The 16,764-nt window shown below is 39.7% G+C and overlaps 5 protein-coding genes across 5 annotated transcripts; 1 reads left to right on the forward strand and 4 right to left on the reverse strand.

Annotated features, from left to right (window-relative positions):
- Positions 1–137: 137 nt before the first annotated feature.
- Positions 138–8,005, forward strand: MONOS_3487 (putative Nuclear pore complex protein Nup98-96; the record flags this gene model as incomplete). The annotated part of the gene is made up of 1 exon (XM_067873493.1): positions 138–8,005. One exon carries the CDS (start codon positions 138–140, stop codon positions 7,947–7,949), a length of 7,812 nt encoding a protein of 2,603 aa, XP_067721051.1. The 3' UTR covers positions 7,950–8,005.
- On the reverse strand, positions 7,984–9,083 carry MONOS_3486 (Rab1e). The gene is made up of 4 exons (XM_067873492.1): positions 8,929–9,083; positions 8,725–8,832; positions 8,426–8,673; positions 7,984–8,357 (listed from the first exon to the last, which is right to left on the reverse strand). Exons 1-4 carry the CDS (start codon positions 9,061–9,063, stop codon positions 8,228–8,230), a joined length of 621 nt encoding a protein of 206 aa, XP_067721052.1. The 5' UTR covers positions 9,064–9,083; the 3' UTR covers positions 7,984–8,227.
- A 2,176-nt stretch (positions 9,084–11,259) lies between these two features.
- MONOS_3485 (uncharacterized protein) lies at positions 11,260–12,171 on the reverse strand (the record flags this gene model as incomplete). The annotated part of the gene is made up of 1 exon (XM_067873491.1): positions 11,260–12,171. The coding sequence occupies one exon, from the start codon at positions 12,169–12,171 to the stop codon at positions 11,260–11,262; it is 912 nt and encodes a 303-aa protein (XP_067721053.1).
- A 742-nt stretch (positions 12,172–12,913) lies between these two features.
- Positions 12,914–13,249, reverse strand: MONOS_3484 (uncharacterized protein; the record flags this gene model as incomplete). The annotated part of the gene is made up of 1 exon (XM_067873490.1): positions 12,914–13,249. One exon carries the CDS (start codon positions 13,247–13,249, stop codon positions 12,914–12,916), a length of 336 nt encoding a protein of 111 aa, XP_067721054.1.
- Positions 13,250–14,185: 936 nt separating this feature from the next.
- On the reverse strand, positions 14,186–15,462 carry MONOS_3483 (uncharacterized protein). Its single transcript, XM_067873489.1, has 2 exons — positions 15,204–15,462; positions 14,186–15,136 (listed from the first exon to the last, which is right to left on the reverse strand). The coding sequence occupies exons 1-2, from the start codon at positions 15,295–15,297 to the stop codon at positions 14,292–14,294; spliced, it is 939 nt and encodes a 312-aa protein (XP_067721055.1). The 5' UTR covers positions 15,298–15,462; the 3' UTR covers positions 14,186–14,291.
- Between the last annotated feature and the right edge of the window lie 1,302 nt (positions 15,463–16,764).

The following is a 16,764-nucleotide window of genomic DNA, read 5'->3' on the forward strand; positions in this document are numbered from 1 at the left end:
TATTTCCTATTTGGCGTTGAATAAGTGTGCCTTTTGTTCATCATTTTTTGATAAATGTTTATGTAAATCTGTCGTTATCCTTATGAAAATGTTTAATAAAATTTTATTCTTATAATAATTGATCAGACATATTTCAAATGATTAATCCTTTTGCCACCACGCCAGCTGCTAACCCTTTTGGTGCTCCGGCTGCAAATCCATTTGGAGCAGCTCCAGCTGCTAATCCTTTCGGAGCACCCGCTTCTGGGGCAGCAAATCCGTTTGGTACTGCGCCAGCTGCTAATCCGTTTGGTACAGCTGCTCCGGCTGCCAATCCATTTGGAACAGCGCCTGCAGCCAATCCATTTGGAGTGCAACCAGCCGCTAATCCGTTTGGTGCACCAGCTCCCGCTGCTAATCCATTTGGAACACAACCAGCTGCAAACCCTTTTGGAACTCAACCAGCTGCCAATCCATTTGGCACAACACCTGCAGCAAACCCATTTGGAACGACACCAGCCGCAAATCCGTTTGGAACTGCACCTGCTGCTAATCCTTTTGGAGCACCTGCAGCTACGGCAAATCCATTTGGTGCTCCAGCTCCAGCTGCCAATCCGTTTGGAGCTCCAGCAGCGAATCCGTTTGGAACGACACCAGCCGCAAATCCGTTTGGAGCTCAACCCGCGGCCAATCCATTTGGCGCTCCTGCTGCTACGACAAATCCATTTGGTGCTCCTGCTGCGACAACTAATCCATTTGGCATTCCTTCAACAGGTGCTACTGGCATTTTTGGTGCGACAAATGGTTTGACACAAATTCCTGGTGCAACAACTCCTCCTCAGCAGCAAGTTCTTCCTCACGGAACAACTCTTGGAATTGGACAGCCAAAGACTGTTCAGGATCCTCAAAAGGTTGGTCATACGCTTGTGTTTTGCGCTGTCAATCATCAGCCGCAATACGTCCACAAATCCATTGAAGAGCTACGGTTAGAAGATTATTTCTTGGGGCGTGTGATTGCTGGACAGGGCATTCAATCAGCTAATCAGATTCCAGCAGATAAATTGAATGTTTCATTCAGCGTTGTGAAAGGAGCTGCTGCAGCAAGTCCATTTGGGGCTCCAGCAGCAGGAGCAACGAACCCATTTGGAGCTGCGACAACTCCTGCTGCTAATCCTTTTGGTGCGCCAGCTGCTGGAACAACCAATCCGTTCGGTGCGCCTGCAGCGACCAATCCATTCGGGGCGCCTGCTGCTGCGGCAACAAATCCCTTTGGAGCGCCTGCCGCTAATCCATTTGGTGCTCCAGCGTCAACCAACCCATTCGCGGCGGGAGCTACAGCCACAAACCCGTTCGGGGCTCCTGCTTCAACCAATCCGTTTGCGACAACACAGCCAGCTGCTAATCCCTTTGGCGCTCCTGCTGCTACGGCCAATCCGTTTGCTGCGCCTGCTGCAAACAACCCTTTTGCAACTGGAGCTGCTGCTACTAATCCATTCGCAACAGGGGCAACTACAACAGCAGCAGCAAATCCCTTTGGAGGAGCAGCAGCTCCAGCAAATCCATTTGCGCCACAAGGGACAACAGCCAACAATCCGTTTGCTACAAACACCGCAAATCCGTTTGCAACTGCAGGAACTGGAACAGCAGCTGCAAATCCTTTTGCACAGACGACTACAACAACCAATCCATTTGCGCCGAGTGCAACTGCCAACAATCCATTTGCCAATCCTGCAACAGCAAATCCCTTCGCTCCACAAGGCACAGCAGCCAACGCCGCAGCTGCTGCCGCTGCTTACAATCCCTTCGCGCTGAATCCTGCTGCTGTTGCCTGTGCTTACCCAGCTGCCTCGCTGCCTCCACAGACGCTGAAGGACCTCTTCCCTGGGATGCAGCCTGCGCCTGGGACAACCGCACCTTCTGGAACATCTGTATCATCTCCATATGGACAGAGTCTGTTGTACGATCCACGTTTTTCTTTGGCTATTTCTGATGACTTGCAAGCAGCAACTGACACAAAAGATGGCAATGCTTTACAATCAGACTCACAGACAAAACCAGATGGAAACTTATCTTCTCTTTCTTCTTCTGCTGCTGCTTCTGCTTCACTTTCACCTGATGCCATTTCAGCGAATGCACCACAAGCATCTGCCTCGTCTATTCTTCTGTCTGCTGCTGCTGAGACGCACAAGACGCGCACACCAACAACACTCAACAATCCTCTTGCAACGCTCCTTCAGACACCCAGTCTGCTTCAAATAGACGACATCCCAACTGCCACCACAGCGACGTCTTTGACTGGGTCTTCATCGACTGATTCGTCTGGGAACAAGACTGACGCTGTGGTTGAGATGTCACAGGGCCTGCTCTCTCGCTATAGCTCAGGAATGGTGCCTCCAAAATCATCATCAAACAACACTTCATCATCAGTCACTGCCAATTTGCAGAACAAGATTGCCTCGTTTGCTTCGAAGATATCGCCATATCCGTCTCTGTTCGACAAGTCTTCGTCGTTTGAGTCTGTTGTGGTTGAGCCAACAACAGTTATCATTCAGCCCACGAAGGATGTGAAGCGCTTGTTCATTGACGATCCAGTTGCGCTTGTCAATAAGCTGAAAAGAAATGCCCAATCTTATTCATCTTCGCTATTTGAAGGGAATGGTGATTTCATCATTAACTTCCCAAAGGAATCATCAAAAATGACAGTTCCTTCTTCTCCTTCTCCTTCGTCAACTCCTTCTCCTTTGCAATCACCTTTATCAGAGCATCCTTCGAACTCAAAAAGAGGACAATCAACAACACCACTCGACTCACCAATCGGATCAGGCCAAGCATATTCATCATATCCAATCACGAGGAATGAAAAGAGCTGCATGGAAGATGAAAGAGATCGTGATGAGTATTCCAGAGAGCAAAGCCACATGAAATACAGGAACCCAGAGCAGCAAGAAGGCTATGGTTCTTCTCCAGTTCTTCAGAATGTTCCCTCGCGCTATCACAACGTGGATGATGTCATCCAATCCAAAGACGAATGGGGCGAAGCATCTGAACAGAATCCGATGGCTTCCTTCCAGTCAATGCAGGAGCCAAAATGCAACAGCAGATCTTCCTCTTCCACGCCTCGGTCACAGAACCAGCCAAGGTCTCTTTCTCGTCCTCAGTCTGCTTCTCGCTATTCCACTCCAACCATTCTGACTCCGCGCTCTGAAGCATCTGCACATTCACTGCGCTCTTTGCACGACAAACTGGCAGACAATGGCTTCGACAGAGATGAGCTGAGAGAGAAACCCGATTGGATTCCATCTAAATATCCTCCCATGATGACTGATGACACATACCGCTGCTCACCTTCAATTAAAACGCTGTCGACATATTCAGATGCAGAATTGGCTGCTGTTGAGCAGTTCAAGATCTGGAAGCCGCACTTTGGGCAGATAACATTCCTGGAGCCTGTTGATCTGAGAGGAGGCATTGTACTTAATGAGATTGTGGTGTTCAGATCAAAGGAGGTGGAGGTGTATCCTTGCGAAGACGAAGACGAAGAGGAGGAAGAAGACAAAGAGAAAAAGCACAGTAGAGAAGAAAGTTCGAATAAAAAGAATTCTCAACAGCAGAAAAAGAATGCCAAGATTGAATGTCCCAAGCCAGGCGAAGGTCTGAATCATCCTGCTGAGATTATGCTGTTTGGAGTGTTTGTATATGAAAAGGGCACCAAAGAGCAGAGCACAGATCCTGTGCGCATAAAGCGATTCTCCAAGAAAATCAAAGAGAGAACTGCTGCAATAGGCGGAGAATTTGTGTCTTATTCGCCGAATGAAGGTGTTTGGTGCTTCCGAGTTAAGCACTTTTCGAAATATGGACTGGTGGATGACGATGATGATGAGGAAGATGATGTTGAAAATGAGAACGGACTCGATAAAGAGTATGAAAGCACTGGAAATGAAGCGTTTCCTCGATCAAAGCAGATGATTGGTGAATCTCCAAAGTCGGTGAGTGATGTTCCTCGCCCAATGAATTTTTTAGAGTCACATACAACACCGTCTAGTTCGGTGTTTGTGAATCCAGTTTTGACGCAAATGAATGTAACATTGCTTTCCTCTCCAGCAAATACTAATTTTTTTCCTGCATCTCATCAACTAAGTGACAACATCATTTCATCTTCCCCTTCCTCCCGCTTCACTTCAACACAGAGTAAAGAAAGAGATTTATCCTCAACAGAAATTCACAGTAATCTGCAAACAAAAATGAGAAATTCAATTCTTCTCAATAACACTCTTTCTGCTCCTCGCTCATCAAGTTCATCTGAGAAAGCTAAATTGCCATCCCAGCAGATGGACAAAGAGACCGTAAATCGAGTTTTAGAGGTTGCATCTTCGATGGTTATAACTTCAAAACCCCCAATCACAATTCATTTCTCATCTCGTCAGTCTGCTCCATTTGCTTCAAACAGCGGTAAAAGCCAATCCGATCCGATGAATTTATTTCGAGACTCGTTTGAGATTGCTTGGGCGAAAACTGGCACAACCACGAACAATTCAAACCAAAATACAGCAGGATGTGGATATGTGCTGTTCATCCCAAAGAGACGACGCGATTTGAAAGAGGCAGTTGCTTCTCTGAGTTTGACTCAAACTAATACACTTCCTGGAATGCCTGGTACAAGCCAAAATTCTGTCAAGGCTTCTTCGGCTTCAGAAATTGTCCAGCATTTGAGTGAAGCAGATTTCCCTTCTGATTATTTTGCACAGACAAAGAAATTTCCTCCACAGCCTTTGAGTACTCCTCCTCTGTTTTCTACATATCGTGTGGTTTCGGCGCCTGGATTTGAGTCAATGGCTCTTGCAAGATCTGTTGTGTTCCCTTTTTTATCTGTTTTGCTCGGAATTGCTCGAAAGTTTAACAGCAAAACAACTCCTGCATCTGTAATCCAATGCAAAGTCTCTGCATCTCTTCTTCGGATTGCTGCTGATATGGAAGCCACATACAATGCATTCATTCAGAACTCAGAAAATACAGATAGAACCAGTCTAATTGTACAGCCAATTATCCGAGCAATGAATCTGATGAAACTGGCATCTGCTCTTTGGACACCGATTGTGTCATCTCCCTCTGGAATTGTTTCAGAATCTACAGTTATTTTGTCTGAAAGAGATTATTACGGACATCCAATTTTGATGGAGCAGCGTGTTCGGGCGATTTCTCGATGTTTATCTGAGATTGTTGGGTGTGATGTGGAAGCAGACATTGAACGTGTGACATCATCACTGGCAGCAATTCAACAGCCATCTGTCCATCAGAAGTATTCGCAAGCAGTCTCTCAGATTCTGTTGTGCCTCACTGGCCATCAGGTGGAAAGGGCTGTGACGATTGCTTCAGAAGCTGGATTCCATCGGCTGGCGCTGCTGCTGTCGGAGATTGAGACTGTCACTTGGATGCCTCATTCGCATCCACCACTGTGTGGACAGCAGTCTCATCAGAAGCCGTTGTTTACTGCTCTGATGCAGGCACAAGTTGCTCTTTGGGATGATGATTCTCAGAGAGAGAAAGTGGAAGATGAGCTTCTGTCAGTAATAAAGGTTTTATCAGGTTCTCTTCCATTGCTTAAGGAAGTGGGGTGGATGAGGGTGTTTGCCATGTTGTTTTGGTATCGGTTGTCTGTATCTAAAGACGAGGATGAAGAGAGAAGCATTTCATCAAATGAAGCGACTTCCACAGTTGCAAATGCACTTTCCAGATTTCATTCTTCAGTACAATCTGGAATGTCAACACCACCATTTGTACCATCAAATTCGAATATCTCAAAGAAGTTGTGCAACGAACAAAAAATGGAAGAAGATGTTGAAGCTATTGAATCAAGCGATAATGGTGCAAATGATTTTATTGTTGAATCACTTCACCGTCGCTTCCATTTCGAACTCCATGCAAATGAGACTAAACAAGAAGATAACTTTTCAAAGTGCACAAAAAACTGCGCGCAACATTTTTTATCAGAAGAACTCATTCATCCCAACGAGAGAAAGAAACGTCAGATTGCAGAATCTTCCATCGCAAGCAGCGAGAAGCGTGATGAATCCATTATTTCTCGATCTCTTCGATCTCAATGGCTTTCCTCACTCTGTGAGCCTTTCTATTGCAATGCCTCAACATTCTCCGCATCGAATGCTCCTTTTGACGCGATGTATCATCTCTTGTCAGTGTTTGCAGACTCATCTCATTCAATGGAATCGCTTCTCCATCCTTTAGCAGCAACAGATTCGCCTTTGGATTATCGTATTCCTTTCTTGCTTCTCTCAACGATTAGCTCTGGAATGAAAATCGGCTCTCTCCCACCGTCTCCACTAAAAGGACAGCCTTTGGGATCATTTGAAAGTGCCTTGTCATTTGCTTCAATCTCTCCTCTCTTTCTAAGAACTACAGTCAATTTTGCATATCAGCTGACTTCTGCTGGGTTGTGGGAATGGGCAATATTCGTGATTTTGTCTCTTCCCGTTGCAGATAACTACTTTTTACCAATGGTTAATTCTTCAACAGCATCGGCTGATATTTCTGCTTCTGCTTCATCATCATCATCATCTTCTTCTTCTTCTTCTTCTTCTTCTTCTTCTTTGAGTGGTGCAATCTCAATCAATCAACAACGCCATAATCCTATTTCAAGTAAAACCGGCACACTGTTTCCACTTTTTGATTGTGGTCTAACCAAAAAGGAGATAAACAAGCTCAGATCTGAATCATTCAAATTCCCCACGACTGATTTGGAAGGAAGAGGAATAGACGAGTTGCCATTTCGATGGAAGATGATTCGCCTGGTTCTTCTTCGAGCTGCGCATCAACTCGCACAAATGGCATCTCAGTCTGCTTTCTCAACATCTTCTGACGCCCAATTAATGGGAGAATGGGACATGTTTCCAGCGATTCCTTCTTCACTTCACTTTTGTTCTCTCAATGGCCACCTGCCAGCTGATCAGCCTAACACATCAAAGCTTCCATTTCTTTTCCGCTTTGCCACTGACATTTTGTGTGTGCCAATGGAATGGATCCACGAAATGATTGCAGTGTATCTGTCATCTCAGTCTGAGCCTGCTGCAAATACTCGAAGACGAGCAATTTTCCACTCTCTGTGCGGATGTCAATGGTCTCTTGCACATCGGCTTCTTCTTAACGAAGCTGAGGCAATCATTGAATCAACCATCCTTTCATCTCCTCTTTTTGTTGCTCTTATTCAGTCTCAAGCACCAATTGTAAATCATTCTTCATCTGTTCTGCAAAAGGGATCACAGGCTTCAAATTCTGAAACATTGAACCACACTTCACATCTTGTTAGAGAAGCATTTCTCTTTGATGAAGAAGAAGACTTCAGTTCTTTGTTGCCAAGTGAAATAAAAGCAGACTTTAACATTTCACCAACGTCTGCTTCTGCTTCTTCATCTTCGTCTTCGCCTTCGTCTTTCGCTTCCTCACCCACATTTCTTTTTGATAACAATGAAGAATTGAAGCAATCAATTATCGAAACTGATACACTCGTTTCATCTAATCAGGCTTTTTCTTCATCAAAAGAAATTGTGTCTCTTATCAAATGTCTTGAAGCAATAAATAAAGCAATAGTTTGTGGAAATGCAACAGTATCTTCTTTCAATGAAAATGGAGGAGGACTAATTCTTCGATTCGTTAACGTAATGAAGCAGTTTGAAGAAGCTTTCATTCTTCCTCCAAAATCTAAGTCCTCTGCTTCAACTCCGATGCTTCTCTTGACATCACTTCCTTCGTCACTTCAATCACTTCACTCTGATTTGTCCAATCTTGAATCCGATATTTGCGAGTGCATTATTTGGAACAGTCAAACCTCTTCATTGATGCACACGCAGGCTCTGATGAAACTGGTTGTTTCAAAGGCAGAAATGATTTTAGCTCGGGAGCTAACAGAGTTAGACGCGAGCCATTATATCAATTCACCATCTCACCAAATAGAATTTTAAAGATTTTGTCATTAAACACTTTTTCAAACAAATATAAACAAAAATTTTCAATATTTCTTTTCAATAATGATGTGTTAATTTGTTGTCACAGAACTCTCAAGGTATAGTCAGTGTAAAGGATGTCAGACTTAAGCAAAAAAACTTACAATAAAACTTCAAAAAAACTAATAAATAAAAATAATAATAATTTGATTATGATAGTTGAGAAGTAAAGTGCCTGAGATGATTTATCATCTGGAAGGAAGAAAGAGGATGTGTAATGTTCATATGTTATGAACCTACGAACAACATCCTCCCGATCCTCCGCTGGTGCTTGTTGTTGACTGTGTTGTGACAGTCACAGCCGGATAAGAATTATCCATCTGCGAAATACTTGTTTCTCGTCTCTTTAAAATTTCGGTTGTCATTCTTTAAAATAAGACACATAATATTTTGAAGTCATGATTTTGTTGATTCTAAGAAAAATAATGACAAACTGTATGAATGCTAGATCTACATTCAAACTTGTTTTGGCTGAGGTCTCGAGCCAAAACAGTCCTCTCTCTTTCGCAAATCTTCTTGCTTCTACCTCTGAAACTCTTCTTTGAGCAACCAAATCACATTTATTTCCAACTAACAATTTCACGATAGGATCTGATATTGATTTGTCGACTTCTCCGAGCCAAGAGGAGACATTAATAAATGATTCATTTGACGTTGTATCATAAACAACTATAATTCCGTCCTATTATCGTTCAAAAACTAAATATATGAATTTTTAATATAAAAAGCACACTGCTCCTCTATAATAAGATGCTGTAATTGTTCTAAAGCGATCTTGCCCAGCGGTATCCCAAATTTGAAGTTTGACAATTTTTCCATCAATCTCCACTGTTCGAAATTTCTGACGTTTTATTTGATGTTATAGTGTTTTGAAAATAAAAGCATATTAAAGTATATATAGATGATTTGTTAAAAATTACCAAGAAAGAAAGCATACGAAATCAACACCAATTGTTGAAATATATGATTCAGAAAAATTATCGTCCGCAAAACGCGTTAGAATACTTGATTTTCCAACACCTGAATCCCCAATTATTAAAATTTTAAACATTACATCATATTCAGACGACATTGCGAACGGCTTCAAATAAATGAATTGATCTCTTGAGAATACTTTATTGTGGTTCGATCAAAAAGTAAAATAAAAATTTTTTAATTGCAGAAAGAAACCTTGAAATACATTAAAATAACAAGAAAGACAGTAAACCTGAGTGACGTGAAGAAGATTTTCCCTTCACGTCCGTCACTGGAGTTTTTTCACGTCAGTATTTAAAAATTTCAAATTCGTTTGTTTTTTGGTGTCCAATGGAAAAAATTTCTAAAAAAACATTCATTCAAAAAAATTATTAATCATATTTTAATGCATTTTCAAATTTTTAAATTTTTTTGTTCCATAATTATTTTTGCAAAATTTTCAAAAATCAAAGATCAGCGATTGGACATTACAATCGTTTGGAAAATTTATGATTTGTTTATTATTTTTTGATAAATTGCTTGACCCATATATTCTGAATATATTGAACTTCAATATGAAAAAGAAATGGATATTGACATGTTTGCTTAAATTTTTATTTTTGTTGTTTATGAAAAAGAAATAATACCATTTTCAATAGTCATGAAATGCAATTTTTCTATTTAAGTTTGAGATAGAAACTTTAAGATTTGAAATGATTTCTATTTCTCTTTTTGTTCTAATTTTTCAACTATTTAAGAAATAGAGCTACGTATTTCAAACAAGAAGTATTCCTTTGGATAAACAAAATTTTGTGGACTCATAAGGTGCTGAAGAAGGATTTTCTGTTTTAAATAGAGAAGAAGGTTTGTTATTTATTTGTTTTACAAAATATGAATGTTTATTTATTGACAGCTTTTGCACTGATTTCAGAGCAGCAGATAGAAATGATCGAAAATGAATAAAAGCACTATTTCTTGTTATTCAGTCTGACTATCAAGATCGGACAGCGAATTCATAAGGAAAGTGTTCAGGATGAAGGGACTTGGAAGGGAATTGGAGATGAAATTTTCTGACGAAAAACAATCTTTTTTTCACTAAGAAAGATGGAATTTGAGCAGAAAATGTAAATTTCACATTTTTCAGAAGGACCAGAAATCGATGCATTTGATGGAGAAACAACTGATGGAAAATACGGTTGGAGAATCAGATGATGAAACACTTGAAAACAGAAGGAATTATGAATTTTTATTGGAGGGAAACAGGTGCCAATAGGATAACATAGAGTTATTGACTTGAGCATTGGTTCTGAAGGTTTGATATTGTTATTTTTTGAAGTAATTATAATTTTGTTTTAAGAATGCTGAAAGAGCGAAGGATAAGATGATTTTGAAGAATAAAAAGAAAAGTTGGGAAGGAAGAATAAAGAAGGACAGATGAAATGCGAGATATTTCGAAGATACTTGGCATTGGGCTTTGGCGAAGAATTAGTTTTTGAAGAAAGATAATTTGAGTGAAATAAGGGAAGCGAAAGAAGAAGAGATGGAATGAAAAAGAGATTGACGCATGCTTTGTATTTTTAGATGGAGAGAGAAAAGATTGAGCTGAAAGTGAAAAACTATTCAAAGGTTTCTCCTCTGCAGAAGAAGACAATAACCTGAAGACGAGAATTTCAATGAATTTCTCCATTGGTATTTATTTGCTCTCATCATCTCAATTTTCAACAATTAATAATCTCATTCAATCCATTCATCATCATCTTCTTCTTCAAATATATCAACAACATTTCACACGCTTCTTCTTCATTATCATCATTCACTTCATCTGATTGGATTTCTTCACATTCTGAGTTGAAATCAGAGATCATGAATGAAATGAAAAGGAAACAAGGAAATATGTTGATGAAGGAAAACATAACAAATCAAAATGAGAAAAAGATGAATAGAAAATGAAAAATAAGAAAGATGGTTGAATAAAGTGAAAGAAAACAAAGTTCTTGATCTAATAAAATATTTTGAAAGGAAATGTGGTCAAAAGAATTGAAGAAATTTTTGTGATGATAAATATTTAGTGAAAAAGGAGAAAAGAAGGACGAGAAGAGAATAACGAACCAGAAATGCATGCAACAGCGGAGCAAGATGAGGATAAAGAAATGATAACTGAAGATGACAATGAAGCAGAAACAGAAGAAATAGCTCCATTACTATTTGCACTGAGCGGTGGCTGAAACAGAAATACTTTTAAAAGAAGAGAAGCTTTATGCAGCTCCGAAAATCGGATAGTCGAGCTATTTTTGAACAACATTCTCAAAAATATCTACTGATATGGCTCTCTGAAACCGTCGTTCCATTCACAATCTTCGTTTCCTTCGCCCAGCATCCCCCTCATCCTTCCATCCAAATCATCTCCATCCAAATCCTGCAGCCCATCCAACCCACCAAACTTCTCCTTCTTCGACGACATCCGCCATTCGTGTCCTCTTCCTCCTTCATTTGAGTCTTGCATCCACAAAGGAGGTAGACAAACTGCGCTGCCTTGCTTGTTTGTTGCTCCAGTTGAAATAATCCATTGAATTCCATGAATCTCCTGTGATTGTATAGACCCCTGAAGTACCATTTCCCTTTGAGAATTCAATGGAACTGAAACTGTACCAGAACCAGAAGAAGAGCCAGAAGACGGATTCAATAAAGGAGGAAGAGATCCAATTATGCCGCTCACTTCTTCTGCATCAGTCATCCTCCTTCCTTCAGCACTGCTGCTTCTTGGTGACTCTCTCAGTTGGATCAGGTTACTTTTGTCCTCTCTTGGAGTTCCTTTTATAGCGGACGTCGTTGGAGAAAGGTTGTTCATCCCAAACGCTTCTCTCTTCTTTTCCTTCTGCAAAATCCTTATCTTCTGCTCCACTTTTGCCTGTGCTGCTATTTCCAGTACCTGCTTCGTGGTCTCATTGAGCTGAATGCAACTGATCAATGCTCGCGATTGCAGTGTAAATGCAGCAGCTGCTGAAAGCGGATCAACAGGCTGCCTAGTCGGCGCCAATAGAAACTGGTTTTCTTCGTTTCTCGCTTTTTCCAGTACAGGGCGGAACTGCTCAAGTCGTGTGGCTATTTGAATGCCACGCGACTTCGTCATGCGCTCAATGACACTCACTCTCAGTGGCTTCTTGCGGATGCTTGGCTGATGCGGTGCAATTGCAAGTGAGGAGGAAGATGAAGATTGAGAAGACATCGGAAAAGAAGAAGGAATTCCTTTGATTTTTCCCAGTTGAAAGTGCTGAAGGAGAATGAGGCGATGACGGAGTGATCATAAGTTTTGCCTGAGTTTATGTTGGAAACAACAACATTAGATAAAGAGGATGAAGAAGAAGCATTCATAAAAGAAGTTCGACATGTTGAAGGGAAACATTGATACAAAAAGATCTGAATAACTTTTGAACTTGCTTCTTCATTATTCACAGCAAATGAAGTTGAAGTATTCTGATTTTCAATTGAAGAATTCCACTTCGAATTCATCGAAAGAGAAAGTTACAGAAGTAAATTCACCTAAATAACAGAATGCATCACATAAAGTTGTTCATCGCACACACATTTCTATCCTTCTGCAATTTTTCCTTTGATCGGCAGAATCGTCAAAACCTGCAACTTGATCAGCGGATGGATCTCTTTCCAGTCATGCAGGATGTCTCTCTTCTTTCTTTTCTCGTACGCCCTCTTCTGCAGCGCCAGGTGCCGCCTCACACGAGTACACATCAAACACGCCAGACTCCGCTCGATGCTCCTACCAGCCACACTCATAAAGCCAATTCTTTCATGTGGCAACAAACACAGCTGCAAAGGTAGCGGAGAAAGAGTAGCTGGAATTGTTGTCGTTTTTTCATGTGCTAGCGGCTTTGTTCCTTTTTCGCGATGAAGTCTTCATCGGCCAGAAGCGCTTGCGGCACAGTCTCCATATGAGTGATACCTTCTGTCCATCACTTCCTTCTCTTAACTCCTCCTCCTCCAACATTCTCGTTCATCTCGTTCATTGAGCTGTTTCTGCTTTCCAGCTTGATTGGAATCCTCACAAAATAACCTATTTTCATCAACTGATGGAAGCTCCGGTTTATTGTCTGCTTTCCACACTCCAGCACAATCCCCCTTGTATCAGGGCACTCAAGCAGAGGGAAATCAGACGCCGATGCATTCAGCCGCTCCACATCACTCAGGTCGAGTCTGTAGTCGATGCTCGTCCCACCTTCGTTCCGCAGCACAATCGACTGCATTGGTGCATCCACCTCGCCGATGGGCACATGCTCCAGAAAATGCATCGCCGTCGTCTCTGCGCCTCGTCCACTCTCAAACACAACATGTGCATCAGTTGGACTCAGCGTCTGGCACACGATCTCCAAAATGTCTTGCTTCCCAGCGGAGCAGCATCCAAATAGAATGGCAGGTGCAGCAGATTCTGCAGCAAGCGCATATCAGCCTCTATGATAAGTTTTTCTTCGTGGAGGTTGAATATCCCCGCTGATAGTGTGAGCTCGTGGGCATAAATATGGTTTAGATAGTTAAATGACAGCTTTTCCTGCAGAATCGTCTTTTCAGTGATCCAGCTGTGCTCATCCACACAGCTGAAGAGGGAAGGATTCTTGAGATTTCTCCAAAACATGAAACTGTAAGTGCATTTGGCTAGATTCAAAGGGCCAAAAAATGTTTTGATCGTGCGGAGCTCTCTTCACAGAATGGCGTTGCTGTGTTGTTTTTTTGGACGGGCCAGGCAGAATTGCTAATGTCGAAATAGTTAAAGAAGGAATGATTTGTTAATCGAATGGTTTTAGAAGAGGAAGAGAAGAATAAAGGAAAGATACAAACAATTAATGACTTTATGAATGAAGGCCAGTGAAGTGATCTTCATTTCACAAGCTGTATCAATCGAATGAAATGATTAAATGCTAACACTCAAACAAATCAATATTCATTTTATAATAAAGGTTAAAATTGATGATGCTGAGAAAGTGCATCTATATTTTTTGTTTTGTTTTCATTTTGCATTGTTCATTTGAAACAATCTTTCATAAAATTTCAATTTCAAAGTCCTTCATTACAGGAACATAAAACCACAAGTTTGCGATGTTAGACAAAGAGAATGAACGTTTTATATTATGATAAAAACATATGTCTGCATGATTTTTCATTTTTAAAATACATATTATGAGAAATCATTCGCAACTTAAAGATCATTTTATCACGTTGAAAGCGTTGTATTTTTGAATATGATTTATATGTTTTGCTTGTTCAATAAGAATAACTTGAAAAATAGAATGAAATGAAATAAATTTTTAAAAGACAAATACAAAACAGTGATTAAAGTCAAATATGAAGTAATGCTTCCAAAGTTTGTAAGCTTATCGAGTTTCTTTTATCTCCAATTATGTTTTTGATTTTCGAAATAATTCTCTCGCAACTAGCTTCGCTGCATGGAGATAGGATTAGTGACAAACATAAGCCTGAATACAACGATTGGAGATTACCAAACTCAGCAATTACATTGTAAAAGATTTCTGGATCTTTTTCGAGCATTTCTTCCGGCTTCGATTTCATCTGATTTTCAAAGAACAACTTGCAAGCAGTTATAGAATTGTTTCCATAATCTTTAAGCACGCTCCGAGCATAATTCGTAAATGATCTGTCAAGTCGAGGAAACCAGTTTGTGTATAGCAAATTTTGGATTTCTTGCAAAATAGTTTTTTCTTTCTCTTCGTTGAATTCTATACATAAATCTATTTTCTTTGTCGAAAATAATTCCTGTACTTCTTCTTCATCTTGAAACGTCTCTTCTCCAGCTGTGCTGCATGCACAATGAAAGGAGTCATTTCTCAATTCAGTATCGATATCTGAAAAATGTTCTGAAGAAGAAGAAGAAGATCTCAAAGTCTGCGAGATGGAAGAAGAAGGTGATGTTGATGATGACGCAAAATCTTCCCGTATAAATGAAGAATCTTCTGTTTCCAATTCCTTACGAAATAAACAATCATATACATCATCAATCGCATCATTTTCTGCTTGTACAAGTCCATATTCGTCGCTTTCTTCGCTTTCACTGTCTTCCAAACCCTTCAATTCACCAATTTTCGTAAGATCATCTTTTTCTTTTTCTTCAATTTCTTTTATTAGTTTTTCGATCTCAATAAATTCCTCATTTTTATTTTCCGAACCTAAAAATCATGAAAAAATAAAAAAAAAAAAAAATTAAATAAAAATGAAGAAATATTGATTGCAAACTATTGCTTTTAATTGATGAATTTTGTTTGTCGAAGCAAACTTGTTTTCTTTTTGGCGTTGAAAGATCATAAATATCATGAGTATCTTCATTCATAAAGGAAGTTGAAGAATCGAAAGAATTAAAACTTTTTGACACAAAATATGTATTTTCCGAAATATCTAATGGAAAAGGCCAAGGATGAAAAATTGAAACAGGGAAAGATTGAGGTTGATTTAACAATGTTGTTTCACTTTCATCGGATTGTTGAATAGTACACCCCAATGGAAAAAAGGAAGAAAGTTGAGATTTCGGAAATGTATGTTTTCTTAATAGTTGTATTCCTTCTGGGGTTAATGCATAAGAAAGTGACACGTACTCCCCCCGAATTCCTGTTAAAAAATAATTATGTAACAAAATGATAATGTTTACGATTGCGTTGCGCCATTTTGCATCTTGAAACAAACGATGCTTGGAAATATGAAAAAGATAATCAAATGAATCGAGTAAATAAGGAAACACTCGAAAAAGCTTTGTTCTGTCTTTTTCAAACTTCAAATGTAGATTCTGTAGAGGGAAAAGCAACAACTCAGTTTTGATGATATCTAACACACTTGAATAGTCCATAAATTTTTGATTAACAACAACATCGAATTTTTTCCTTACAAATGAAGAAATATTGTACAGGCTCATCCATCTTGTTGTGACGAATGAAGGAATGCGCTTTTTCAAGAGTGTTCTTACAGATTTAGAATGGGATCGTTGTGAAAAATCTTGTAACATTTGTTTGATGGAAATTAAAAATGGTATTTTTGAAAAAGCATTAATGATGACTAAATTTGTTAGATGGTTGCAGCAATGAATATGAACTGGAAAAAATGTGTATCTGTTTCTTTCAGAACTTCCTGATCTTGTTTCTTCGAATTCAGAGAATTGAGTTATTGCCTTTTTCTGTGAAGAAAAACCATCAGTGCAAAAACTTCTGATCACTGCATTGAATGATCGAAACTCTGAGATTAATTGTTGAATGAATAAAAAAAACTCCGACGTTGTTCCACACGATTCATAAAGACCCCAAAAAAATGGAGAAGAATTCAAAGACAAAATGGAAACATTCACCACCATGAATTTTTTATTTGCAGCAGTTGCTCCATCAAACATTATGCTTATTCCCTTGTTTGAAACTTTTTGCTTTTTTTCCTTCTCTTTGTCAGTTTTTTCATTGATGATCAAATGAGAAATTTTCCTTCGTGTTAAGTATGGGAAAATTGACATAGGTGAAATAGAAGGATTTGCTTGACCGGCTCGAATTAAGGAGAATATGAATGTATTAACTTCCTTTGAGGATGAAGACAAAAAAGAAGCATTGCACCTTCCAACCATCGATATAAACTGCTTTTCTAATTCTTTGGGTGAACAATCTCGTTCAAATGATATAGTGTGCTCTTGAGAACTTTTGGTAATGGGTAAATCTGTCTGTTTTTTGAAATTCAAAAATTCTCTAATACTCAGTAAATCGCACTTGTGATGTTTAACAATAGAATAATTCTTCCTTCCTGATATGCCGCAAGCATATCCATCCTT

Source organism: Monocercomonoides exilis, assembly GCF_001643675.1.
Source record: "Monocercomonoides exilis strain PA203 chromosome Unknown scaffold49-690789, whole genome shotgun sequence".
Lineage (NCBI taxonomy): Eukaryota > Preaxostyla > Oxymonadida > Polymastigidae > Monocercomonoides > Monocercomonoides exilis.

What these genes read in the sequence shown, in the direction of transcription:
- MONOS_3483 (XM_067873489.1), bottom strand. Translation starts at nt 15,297, where the DNA reads ATGAATGAAGATACTCATGATATTTATGATCTTTCAACGCCAAAAAGA. An exon ending in TTCATCAATTAAAAGCAATA is followed by an intron (nt 15,137 to 15,203) that starts GTTTGCAATCAA and finishes CATGATTTTTAG; the next exon opens with GTTCGGAAAATAAAAATGAG.
- MONOS_3486 (XM_067873492.1), bottom strand. Translation starts at nt 9,063, where the DNA reads ATGTCGTCTGAATATGATGTAATGTTTAAAATTTTAATAATTGGGGAT. An exon ending in CATCTTATTATAGAGGAGCA is followed by an intron (nt 8,674 to 8,724) that starts GTGTGCTTTTTA and finishes GAACGATAATAG; the next exon opens with GACGGAATTATAGTTGTTTA. An exon ending in GTAGATCTAGCATTCATACA is followed by an intron (nt 8,358 to 8,425) that starts GTTTGTCATTAT and finishes CTTATTTTAAAG; the next exon opens with AATGACAACCGAAATTTTAA.